A 12,560-nucleotide genomic window follows, 5' to 3' on the forward strand; every position below is an offset into this window, starting at 1 on the left:
AGCATCCCCCGAGTGATGGACCATCCCAGGAGTGATGGAGCATCCCCCGAGTGATGGACCATCCCAGGAGTGATGGAGCATCTCCCGAGTGATGGAGCTTCCCTGGAGCACCGGGGCGCCGCCGCGCAACTCCTGCAGCCACGGACGTCCCCCGCTCCCCGCGGCGGCTCTCCCCGGGGTGCAGCGAGTACCGGCCGCATCCTCCCTCCCTCCCCGTATCCTCCCTCCCCGGCCCATCGCATCCTCCGTGCCCGGCCCGCGGGAGGAGCCGCTGACGCCATCGCGGCGCGCCGGGCGCGGCCATGGCGGCGGAGGCGGCGGCGGTGCGGGTGGCGGTGCGGGTGCGGCCGCTGCTGCCCCGGGAGGCGCTGCGGGGACACCGGCCCTGCCTGCGGGGCGATGCCGCCACCGGCGAGGTGGCGCTGGGCCGCCGCCGGTTCCGCTTCGCCGCCGTGCTGCCCGAGACGGCGGGGCAGGCGGCCGTGTACCGGGCCTGCGTCCAGCCGCTGCTGCGCGCCTTCTTCCGCGGCTTCAACGCCACCGTCTTCGCCTACGGACAGACCGGCTCCGGCAAGACCTACACCATCGGGGAGGCCAGCGTCGGTGAGTCTCCCCGGGACAGGCGGCTGCGTGCCCGCCAGCATCCCTGCTCCGCCGGCATTCCTACTCCTCCAGCATCCCTGCTCCTCCAGCATCCCTGCTCCTCCAGCATCCCTGCTCCGCCGGCATCCCTGCTCCACCGGCATCTCTGCTCCACCCACATCCCTGCTCCTCCAGCATCCCTGCTCCTCCAGCATCCCTGCTCCACCGGCATCCTTGCTCCACCGGCATCTCTGCTCCACCCACATCCCTGCTCCTCCAGCATCCCTGTCCCTCCAGCATCCCTGCTCCACCAGCATCCCCTGCTCCGGCAGCATCCCTGCTGCTCCGGCCTCCCTGCTCCTGCAGCATCCTTGTCCCACCAGCATCCCTGCTCCACCAGCATCTCTGTCCTGCCAACATCCCCACCACCTCCCTGCTCTCTCCACAAGCCCCACATCGCCACCTCCTTCCACCCCCATCTCCTTCCATCCCCAGCCTAGCCACCCCACCATTATCCCAGCCATCTCTCCCAGCCCACCAGCTTCACCAGTGCTGCTGTTCACACCCATTTCAGCACCTTTGCTCTCTCTACCCAAACCCAACTGTATCATCAACTCCATCACTTCCAGTTTCACTCCCAAACAACCCTTCCACCCTGCCAGCCTCTCCAGCTCAAGCCAACCTCCCCCTGCCATCCTAACCCCCAGCAGCCTTGCCTTTCCCCCTTCCTATGTTACTGTAGCCACCTCCCATGGACCCCTTTGAGATCACAGTGTCTAGGTTTCTCCTCTTTAACTGTAGGACAAGTGACAGGACCTGGTTCTCCACCAGCTCTGGAGGTGCTGGTGATAGTCCCAGGTCCTGAAATAAACCTGAAGGAGAGGGAGGTTTGGAAGTGTTAATCCTGTTAGTTTTTTATATGAAGGAAATGAGGAAAGAGACAACTTTTATTTTCTGGTTTAATGGCATTGTGATTTCTTACAGAGGATGTACTGTAAACATTTCAGTCATCTTTAGTTAATTGCATCATTTGTAAACACTAAATTGTTTCATACTATTAATCTACATCTGTTTTCAGTCTCCCAGTTCAGGCTATCATTGCACCAAATTTGGGAATTGCCATTTTACATGGCTGTTGGAGACAAAAGGAAAAACATTTGAAATCCAGACACGAGAGTGTTGTGGCCAGATAGAAGCAAGCTGCAAGCACCAAAAAAAGAGAAAAGCTTTTCAGAGCTGGGAAAGGCTGTGGAGTCATGCTGGCTTCAAAGTACAGCACACTGTAACTGCAGGCATGGTGTTTGAGTCTCACTGAAATGCTGAGGTGCTTTTTCCTCATTGGGGAAGGACTGGAAACAAGCAGTTTTGCACAGCACAGCACTGGGCTAGGATTTGCCCAGAGATCTTGTGGGATGTTTAACCCAGGCTGCAAGGGCTGAGCTGTGGGAGAGTTGTGAGGCTGCTCCTTTCCAGCTGACATGTGTTGCAGGCAGTCCTCTGACCTCAGCTGTGTCCTCAGCCAGCGTTGGCTCCCTGGACATTCCCTGCTCTCTGTGAGCATGTCCTCTCTTTGCCAGCTTCCATCAATGAAGATGAGCAGGGCATCATCCCACGGGCCATGGCTGAGACCTTCAGGCTCATCGATGAGAACGACCTGATCGACTACACGGTCCGAGTGTCCTACCTGGAAGTGTACAAGGAGGAGTTTCGTGACTTGCTGCAGGTGGATACAGCCAGCAAAGACATCCAGATCCGGGAGGATGACAAGGGGAACATTGGTATGTGTGGCTGCACACAGGCTCTTTTTCTCCCCTTGTTATAGGTCACAGCTGGGTTATCTATCCATGAAGGCAGAGCCAGGTCTTCTCCCTCCATCCCTTTGTCTCCTGCAGCAGTTTGCTGTGCTTGAAATCTGGTCTGGGCAAGGCCCAGTAGGGGCAGGGTGACAGCAGCAGGCTGTGCAGAGGAATTGCATCCTTGGGCAGCCCGTCCCTCCCAGCCACAGCCACCTTTGCTTTGCAGTGCTCTGTGGTGTGAAGGAGTCAGAAGTGGAAGGGCTGGACGAGGTGCTGAGCCTGCTGGAGATGGGGAACACAGCCAAGCACACGGGAGCCACCCACATCAACAGGCAGTCGAGCCGCTCGCACACCATCTTCACGGTGACCATGGAGCAGCGGCGCGGGGCCGGCCGGCTGCCCCTGCACCACCGCCCGCCCGCTCTGCCCGCCGCCGGACAGGTCCTGGTGTCCAAGTTTCATTTCGTGGACCTGGCAGGCTCAGAGAGGATTGTGAAGACAGGAAACACAGGAGAGAGGCTGAAGGAGAGTATCCAGATCAACTGTGGCCTCTTGGCCTTGGGCAATGTCATCAGTGCCTTGGGAGATCCTCGGAGAAAGACCACCCACATCCCATACAGGGACTCCAAAATCACCAGGTACCAGTACATCTCACAGGGTCAATTTACAGGTCTGCCCTCTCTGCAGGTTTTCAGGTAGGGAATCTCGAGGAGCAATGAGGCCAGGATAGAAATGCAGACCTAGCGTGTTGCAGTGCTGGAGACAATGAGGCTTGTGTGAGTCATGGTGCTGAAGCTGAGATGAAGTGTTGCTGTGGATTATCCTGCCCTTCCTGCCTGGCTGGGAATAAAAAATATTCCCAGTAGACTTGTTTAATGGTCCACAGTTAGTTCTTAGCTTGAGCAGGTGGCCTTTGCTGACTCCAGCAGGACCCCTGGCAGCACATACCTAGCAGTGGTCACAGAGTCAGGGAGCTCCCAACCTCAGGAGTTATTTGGATGGAGACTTGCCATGGTGTGAACTGTTGATCCTCTGCTTAATGATTCCATTCACCTCACTAGTGCCAAACCAACTACAGAGCAAGTTGGTTGGGCTTAACCTCTGAAAAGGGTTGAAAATGTTCTGTTTCCTGCATTTTTTAAATCCCTGTGCTCTTCCTTAGGATCCTGAAAGACTCTCTGGGGGGGAATGCCCAGACCGTGATGATAGCCTGTGTCAGCCCCTCATCCTCTGACTTTGATGAGAGCCTCAACACGCTGAACTATGCCAACCGCGCCCAGAACATCCAGAACAAGGCAGTGGTGAACTGCCGCAAGGAGACGGAGCACATCGAGGAGCTCCACCTGCAGATCAAGAACCTGCAGAAGGCGCTGGAGCAGCGGCAGCGCTCCGAGACCCGCATCATCCACCGCTCGGCCAGCGCCAAGCGCCGCGCGCCTGACGCCACGGCCCGGCTGCTGGCCGAGTGCGCCCATTACCGCACCTGCACCGACGCCGCCTACCGCCTGCTCACCGAGCTCCAGGAGGACGGCAACCTCACCGTGGAGCAGATCCTGCGCCTCAAGGAGTGGCTGTGCGCCGTGGAGAGCGAGAGGAGCGAGCTGACCTCAGCCGGGCTGGACAGCGGCATCGAGAGCACCTCCATGGAAGACCAGGGGCCGGAGGCGCAAGGTTCAAAGGTGGCAAAAGCTCAGGTGATAGTGGGGTGTTACAGATCTGAGGGTGGGTTCATCTCATGGCCACGGCAGCCCCAGCACAGCATGAAAAAGTCCAGGGAACAGTGGGGTGTTACAGCTCTGAGGGTGGGTTCATCTCATGGCCTCAGCAGCCCCAGCACAGCATGATGGAAAGGTCAGGAAAGGGAGAGGAGGAGAAGTAACCTGTCCAGAAGGCCCTAGGGAGGCAGAAGGACATGGTCCTCCCAAGCAGGCAGGGAGAAATTAGATTCAGCTGCAGCTAGAGAGATTTATTGCAGAGGAAGAATCTGGGTCTGCAGAGCTGTTGTGTCCTTGCAGAGTCCAGCATGGGAAAGGAAGGACAAAGGTGGATGCTGATGCTGCCTCTCTTTTATTTTGGGGAGCAGGTGACTGAGAAGAAGTGTGAGTCCATCAAAGATGAGCAGTTGGCCAAGCTGCAGAGGCAAGTGGAACGCCTGGAGGAGGAGAACCGTGATTTCCTGGCTGCCCTGGAGGATGCTATGGAACAGTATAAGCTGCAGGTATTTCTGGGCTCTGCTCTCTTTGTAGGGACCTGCCCCACTCCTCTCCTTCCTGCCCAGGGGTGCTCAGCCCAGCTTTCAGGTTCCTCTTCAGTGGGTCTCAGATCAACATGTATGTAACCACATTTTTCTCATTATTTCTTAGAGTGACAAACTGCAGGAGCAGCAGGATAAGATCTCAGAGCTGCACGTGCGCTTGGAGATGGCAATGCCAAACTTATGTGTGCCAGAACTGCTTGAAAATCTTCACCTGGTGACTGCCAGCCAGAGACCTCACACAGCCCCACTGGATGCTGCCCCGTCCCATGGCCTTGCTGGGGTTTCCTCGGGGCTGCTTCCTGAGCAGAGTGGAAGAGCTCTTTGCAAAAAGGTGAGGGCATAAGACTGTGCCATTGAAGAACTGCTGCCTCTTCACTTGGCTGCTCTCCACTGTAGGAGAGCTTTTGCCCTGCATTTCAATGTGATCCTTGTCAGAAATGTAGTCCAGAGAACTATGCTCAGTGTTCAAATCCAGAGTTTTACAACCCTGGCAAAAACAGTCCAGTTTCAAAACTGAGGCTTTTGCTTTCATGTTGTGGGTGAGTCCCAGTATTGTTCAGTGTTTGAGCAGCAGAAGCACAGGCATCTGGGTCTGGCAACACACCAGTTCTCCTGAAAATACACTCAATCTATTTTGTTGTTTTCTTTATGTCTAGCAGTGATGCTCAGCTGGGAGCCACTTTTTCTTAAGCTGGCTCTCACATAGCTTGTTTCCTCTCTTTCCAATTCTGTGCCCCAGAAGCTCAGCAGCAACTCCTCCCTGCAGGAGGAGGAACCATCAGGCTGGCACCCACACCATGCACAGTGCCCAGCTGGTGATCCTGAGGTCAGAGATATGGTGCTGAGGAGGGAGCTCAGCCAGGACTCAGAGAAGCCATCAGAACTGTCCTCAGGAGAGGAGATGGAGGAATGGGAAAGGAAAAGGTCCCTGTCTCAGCGCCGGTGAGTTGGGGCTGTCCCAGCCAGCTGTCCCTGTGTGGTGACCTGGCAGTGACCTGGCTGTCCCATCACTGCAGCTCAGCCTTCATGTCTGATGTAGGGGCAAATGCTGCCTGTGGGGTCTGTGGTGCTGCTGAGACACCTTACTGCTCCCTGGGGAGCTCATTACCATCATTCCTGGTCACAGCTGTTGTTTCCATCTCCTTCTGAAGCCTGTGGATCATGAGGGTCTTTACTGGGAACAGCTTTAGCAGTGCCCAGACCAAACTGATTAATTTGCTTCTCCTTCTAGAAATGGGATCCAAAATTTGAGCAGGAAAGAGATTTTCAAGTTGAGTGAGGAGCCAAGTGGAGACAATGCCCACTCAGTTCAGGAGGAGCAGCTGGAGCTGTCAAAAGGCAAGTAGCAACCATAGCTTGTTGGACAATCCTCCATGGGCTGGTGGTGCTTCACTGGGTGATCTTGATGTCCCACCTGGATGGTGCCCAGAGGACAAAACTGAAGCAAAAATAGAGCCCAGCTGCTTTTGTTAGGGAGAAACTTGAACTCATAGGGTCTGGCAAGGGTGTGTGTTTTGGTGGAAGCTTCAGGTGATTCTGGGCAATGCTGTGCCAGACTCCAGCTACAGATCCAAGATCAGATTGTCCTTCTGTCACCTGTCTGCTAAGATTGGGCTTTCCTGACCTGGGAATCTGTGTTCCAGAGGTCTGTGGGAAGCGGGAGTCACTGCTTTGTTCCTGGGAGCGCCTGTCAGGGAAGGACTCTGAGTGGAGGCTGGTGCAAGCACAGCAGAAGATTCGAGAGCTGGCGATCAACATCCGCATGAAGGAGGAGCTGATCACAGAGCTCATTAAGACAGGTGCAGAGCTACTGGCAGGAATATGCACCCATTTCCCATGAAACCTCCTCCTAGTCATGATGCTTAGTCTCTTCTTCCATCCTCATCTTGTCTCCCTGTGTTGCTAGTGCTCAGTCTCTTCCCCTATAAGCAGCAGGGCCTTGTTTCTCCATCCCTCCAGCTGACAGAAACCCTTCCCACTGGTTTGTCCCTTCCCTGGAGTGGCTGAGGGAAAGGGAACATTCAGTCTCTGCAGCCAAAAATACCTGGGGAGAGGGAAGAAGGGTCAGGATCTTGGCTGTGAGAGAGGGGGCTGTGTTGCAGGCAAGGACGCCCAGGCTCTGAACAGGCAGTACAGCCAGAAGATCAGTGAGCTGGAGCAGGAAGCAGAGCAGGTGCGGGCAGAGCTGAGCGACAGCCAGAAGCAGCTCCAGGAGCTGGAGGGCAAAGAGCCGTGGGACCCTGGGGAGAAGCGCAAGCTGCAAGAGTTCCGCACACGCGTGGCAGCTGCGCAGAGCAAGGCACAGGTGAGGAGAAGGGCTCTGCCCACCCCGGTGCTGGGCAGGGGCAGAGTTGGGGGGGAAAAGTTGAGGCATCTCTGCAAAGAGAAGCCGAGGCCAAGGGTGGCTTTCGCCCTCTGGCAGGTGCTGTGCAGGAAGAAGCAGGCGACGGAGAGGCTGGTGTCGCTGTCGGCGCAGAGTGAGAAGCGCGTGCAGGAGCTGGAGAGGAACATCCAGCTGATGCGGCGGCAGCAGGGGCAGCTGCAGCGGCGGCTGCGCGAGGAGAGCGAGCAGAAACGGCGGCTGGAGACAGAGGTCAACAAGGGACAGCACCGAGTCAAGGTAGGAGAGGGCAGGAGCAGCTGTGCCACTGTGGTGTTTGTGAGGGTGACAGTGGGCTCTGATGTGGTCTGTGATTGTTCTTGGAGAGCAATCGAGACGGAGAGTATCCAGAGAGCCAGAGGAGAACATAATGTGTCCCTCAGCCGCTGGCCATAGGGCAAACGTGTCCTGCTCCCTCCATGCTCATGGCTGCTTTTTCATATGCAGGAACTGGAACTGAAGCATGAGCAGCACCAGAAAATCCTGCGCATCAAAACAGAGGAAATTGCGGCTTTCCAGAGGAAGCGGCGGAGTGGCAGCAATGGTTCTGTGATCAGCTTGGAGCAGCAGCAGGTACAGACACCAAGCCTGCCTCTGCTTTCCTGTTCAGAGGGGATGCTTGGCAGACTGCAGGCTGATGGGAGAGATCTGAAAACAGAGACCTAGGCCTACCCTGTCCTTGAGAAGGACAGTTCATAATGTCATCTGCATCTAGTAGCAGAGGACTTAAGATCTTACTCCCAGAAACAAGATCTCATGTAAATCCTAGCATTGGTAAAGAAGCTTTGAAATTTTGTTTGTTAGCAGAAGGGTGGTGAGAGATGTGCCCTCCAAGAACTCCTTGACACCTGGGAATTTAGTTTAGCTCTGCCTCTTAGAGAAGCTGGAAGGGTAAAACCAGTGAATTATGGGCTGTGGAGGTTAGCAGAGATGGAATAGAGACTCTTGTTCGGATCTCAACCCCACTCATCTTTAGTCCAGCAGTCCTGGGCATTGCTGCTGCTGTCTGCACACACACATGCCTTTTGCTTCTCCCTCCATCAGAAAATTGAGGAACAGAAGAAGTGGCTGGACATGGAGATGGATAAAGTTCTTGAGCAGCGCCGGGCCCTGGATGAGCTGGAAGATGAGCTGAGGAAGCGGGAAGCTATTGTGGCCAAAAAGGAAGCCCTGCTGCAGGAGAAGAATGGCCTGGAGAGCAAACGGCTGCGCTCCAGCCAGGTAGGACAAGAGTGTGACACCTCAACCCTTTGCTTGATTTCCAGCAGAGGTGGAGGCTGGAATACCTGGGTGCCATCCTGTGTCTGGCAGAGGGCTGCAGGCCAGGATGAGGTGGTGTTGTGAAGTGGGTAGGAAATCTTGTCTCTATAAAAGAGTCTGGTTGTGCTGTGCCTCTGGGCTTGTTGGTTTGGTAGCCCTTGGCTTATGTCTGCCTGGGGGGGTCACTTGACCTAGAGAGGGAGTAGAATGGGGCTGAGGGCCCAACTTGCCTTCAGAGCAGATCCCCTTGAGCATCCTCTGCTGCAGGCCCTGACAGATGACATAGTGCGCGTGTCCAGCCGCCTGGAGCACCTGGAGAAGGAGCTGAGTGAGAAGAATGGGCAGCTGCGTCACGGCAGCGCCCACGACCAGCAGCAGATCCGCCAGGAGATCAACAGCCTGCGCCAGGAGAAGGACCAGCTGCTCAAACAGAGGCTGGAGCTCGACAACAAGCTGCGTCAGGGCACGCTGCTGTCCCCAGAGGTACCTCTGCTGGGGCTGGGGAGCAGGAGCTTGTAGGTGAGAAGTAAAGGCTGAGCATGAGGTCGTTGGCAGATGCTCCCCTGCATCCCAAACTGTGCGTGTCCCAGCTTCTCACTAGCACTATTGACATGACAAGGAAGGTTAAGGGCAGAGTGAGACAAAGCAAACCCTTTGCTAATTACAGCTCTGCCCTGGCAGGAAGAGCGGATCTTGTTCCAGTTGGATGAGGCAATCGAGGCTCTGGATGCAGCCATTGAGTACAAGAATGAGTCCATCACGTGCAGGCAGCGAGTCCTGCGGGCCTCGGCCAGCCTGCTGTCCCAGTGTGAGATGAACCTCATGGCCAAGCTCAGCTACCTCTCCTCCTCCGAGACACGAGCTCTGCTCTGCAAGTACTTTGACAAGGTGGGAGACAACTGGCCTCTGTGCTGGTGGGAGCTGTATTTCATTTACTGGCTGCTAGTGATTGCATTATTAGCCAGCCAGAACACATGATAAACACAGCTTGAATGCACTTGTTAACAGAATGGATGATCTGACCAAACTCTTGTTTTCCTCAGTTTCCAGCTTTCTCCATGCATCATCCTGTAGTTTTGCCCTGTACTCAGACCACAAAGCCACAGCACCATGATCCCCACCTGGGAGAGGGGCTTTGGTAGTCATAGGATGCATGGATCCCTGCAGTGGCTCTGTCACATCAGTGCAGCCACACTTTGCTCTTCTCTCCACAAGGCAGCTCTGACATCCCAGCACTACTAACCTTTGTAAGCTCTACCAAAAAACTAACACGACTGGGGCTCGGTGGGACAGGAACTCTTCCCGGGCATGAAGGATCTGAAATGTTCCTTACTCTTGGGCCCTGGCCAGGTGGTGACACTGCGAGAGGATCAGCACAGGCAGCACATTGCCTTCTCAGAGCTGGAGATGCAGCTGGAGGAGCAGCAGCAGCTGGTGTACTGGCTGGAGGCAGCCGTGGAGCGCCAGCGCCTGGAGATGGACCGCCAGCTCACCCTGCAGCAGAAGGAGCACGAGCAGAACATGCAGTTACTGCTGCAGCAGAGCCGTGGTAACCCTCCAGCTCTCCAAATGGGCAGCAGTGCTGCTGCTTTTGTCTTTCACAGGGCTCCCAGGCTGAAATAGCCTTGTTTTCTCTTGTAGAGCACATGGACGAGGGGCTGGCCAGCAGCAAGCTGCAGTATGAGGCAAGGATTCAAATGCTGGAAAAGGAGCTGAGCCGTTACATGTGGGCAAACCAGGAGCTGAACCAGAGACTGAGTAACATGAACCTCCATCCTGGACAGACCAAAGGTGAGAGGAAACACAGGGAAAAACAGCTTTGCTGTTCCTGCCAAGTTAAAAGGGAGGTTGTGTTCCCGTGACTGGCAGTGAGAGCTTGGAGCAGTCTAGAGCAGTGCATGTACAGGTCCTTCAGCAACTGCTGTACAGGCACCAGTTTTGATGAGGAAAGGAGAGATCCTGATACTCACTTCTCTGTACTCTCAATTTTTCCCAGCAGGAATGGAGAGAAGCATTCATGGGGCTGCGGACAGAGCTGCCCCTGAGCTCGGCACCTGTGAGGAATTCAGCCTCAGGGAGCAGCCCATGCCTGCTGCTGAAGAGAGCCCTCGGGCCAGGGAGGAGAGCAGGGACCTGGTGCACGCCCCTTTGCCCTCGACATGGAGGCGTTCCTCCCTGCCCAGCGACAGCCCCGGCGACCCCCGGCAGAGAGACACAGAGCACTCCCTGAGAGCAGGACAGCCCCACGAGCTGCTCCCAGCACGGGGCCTGCCTGCTGCTGCTGCTCCCAAACCCCGCCGGGAGCTGCGCAGGGCCAGCCTCAACATGAGCCCAGTGCCTTATCACCCAGCCATGATCGATGTGAGGAAAAACCCTCTCTAGAGCCAGGCTCGACACTCACCTGGCACAGGGCAGGGAGCAGCAGGGATTGCTGACCTGAGTTTGAGAGCACACCTGCCCCACAAGCCAGCCTGGCTACAACCTTGGTACATTTCAGAGGCCTGAGGAAGAGAAATGTGACTTGTTCCGAGGGAGTTGAGTGTGTAAGGTGTGGGAGCACCAGTCTACATGCTCCATGTTGCTGCCAGTCCAGGCAGCAGTGACAGGATGCTTTTCCTCTGCTCTCTCAGCAGCTTAAACACTGTGAAGGAGACACTTCCCTTCCAGGCCTCTTAACACTAAAAACTTGTTTACAATGTGGAATTCTCAGCTGAAGGGCTCGCTCAGCCCTGCCAGCCTCGGAGAAAGATGCTGTGCAGTCCTGCAGAATTTGTACATAGATTTTTGTAGTAACTTTGGGTTTTTTACATTTCTACTATAACTTTTCTAATAAAGCAGAGTGAGTTTTATGAAATGGTCACTTGTCAGAAGGGCCACTTACTCTGGGTATGTAGGAAAGGAGTTGTATTTAAATCTCACTGCATGGGGAGTCAGCTGCTGTCACACTGTTGGCCTAATTTTAAAATATCTGCTTTAAGTAGTCCCAGACACATCTAGTAGGCCTCCTACATTAAATTGCCACAGGAAAAGCATCTCCAGCCAGCAGCAGAATTGTCAGAAACATCTATGATAAAAGTAACTCTGGTTCTGTTCTCTTGCAGCCTCTAAGCTGCTTAAAGCAGGGTTTTCATATTCTTGAGAGAAGTTCCTGTCTGGATTTAAGAGAGACTAAATACAATCCTGCAGCTGAACACTGACAGCTCAGGAAGGGGGACTAAGTTCAACTCTGGCAGAGCAAGAAATCAAAGCCCAGATATCTGCTTTAAGAAGGGCAAGGGGCTGCTTGACCACTTGACCCTAAGAAACAAGCCACTGCTTCAGCCTGAAATGAGAACAGCCCCCACAACCACTACTTAAGGAGTAAAGCATGAATTTAAAAGCCAGCATCTGATATAAGAACCACCTTCTGATCTACATCCTTGACCTTGTCTGGTGTGACAGTGAGAGGGGGATATTATTGAGGGCTCTGTATGTGGCTGAGCTGTGCAAGATTAAGTTTAGACACTTTATTTCCTGCCTTTGAAAACAAAGACTTTTGATAGGGAAAATAACAATTCACCCTACCTGGAAGTAAGTAGTAGATTTCAAGCTCCAAGCTTGTGCCACTCCATATCCTCAAAGCAGGTACAGCTCTCCCAGAAGCAAAACAATCACTGTTAAGCACAGGATTCCCCACCCCTTTTCCCAGTGGGAAATCAACAGCTTTCCTGCAACAAACTCTGTGTCCAGGAAACAAGCTCCACTCAATCCCATCTAGTCCCTCAAAGCCTTAAAGCCACCTAACAAACCTCTGATTTCTCATGCCTTAAGGATGATCTCACACAATCTTCATTGCTCCCCACCTCCTGTGCAGTCAGTAGACACAGTGGGGTGAGTTCTCCAAGATCCTGCTATGCACAAACAGATCACTATCCCAAGGGAAAATTTTCAGCCCTTCCAATATAATGCACAGCTTTAGCCCCTTGTAGGCTACATCTCAGGCACTGAACCACAGCTCTTGCTCTTATCATGGGGTTAGAACACAAATGTGTCACAGGCAACTAAATCACTATTTAATCCATGACTCAGTTTGGTAAAGAGTAGTCTTGAAACTGTCATTTCCAGTTATTCCATCCAAGTTTTACTTCTCAAGGACATTTCCCCAGCCAATTCTCTCTGGCTTACTGCAAGTTTGCAAAAAAGGACAATGAAGTCATTCCATCAGCATCTGCCTATCGAGCAGTAGCCAGGAGCGGATACACCAAACCATTCATGATCTACAAAGATGTTCCCAGTTAAATTATCT

At 54.2% G+C, this 12,560-nt stretch overlaps 1 protein-coding gene across 2 annotated transcripts; it reads left to right on the forward strand.

The window, feature by feature from the left end:
* Positions 1-302: 302 nt before the first annotated feature.
* KIF7 (kinesin family member 7) lies at positions 303-11,102 on the forward strand (the record flags this gene model as incomplete). Of its 2 annotated transcripts, none has more annotated exons than XM_083871270.1 (18): positions 303-603; positions 2,160-2,360; positions 2,605-3,016; positions 3,541-4,057; positions 4,459-4,596; positions 4,742-4,966; positions 5,375-5,577; positions 5,867-5,973; positions 6,279-6,434; positions 6,738-6,940; positions 7,058-7,255; positions 7,463-7,588; positions 8,060-8,236; positions 8,543-8,758; positions 8,957-9,163; positions 9,626-9,824; positions 9,917-10,066; positions 10,272-11,102. In XM_083871270.1, the coding sequence occupies 18 exons, from the start codon at positions 303-305 to the stop codon at positions 10,655-10,657; spliced, it is 4,122 nt and encodes a 1,373-aa protein (XP_083727396.1). In that variant the 3' UTR covers positions 10,658-11,102. The 2 variants fall into 2 exon arrangements, with proteins under 2 accessions (XP_083727396.1, XP_083727397.1); XM_083871271.1 differs by having other exon boundaries at positions 10,275-11,102.
* Positions 11,103-12,560: the final 1,458 nt, after the last annotated feature.

This window comes from Zosterops lateralis (genome assembly GCF_965231275.1).
Source record: "Zosterops lateralis genome assembly, chromosome: 13".
NCBI lineage: Eukaryota > Metazoa > Chordata > Aves > Passeriformes > Zosteropidae > Zosterops > Zosterops lateralis.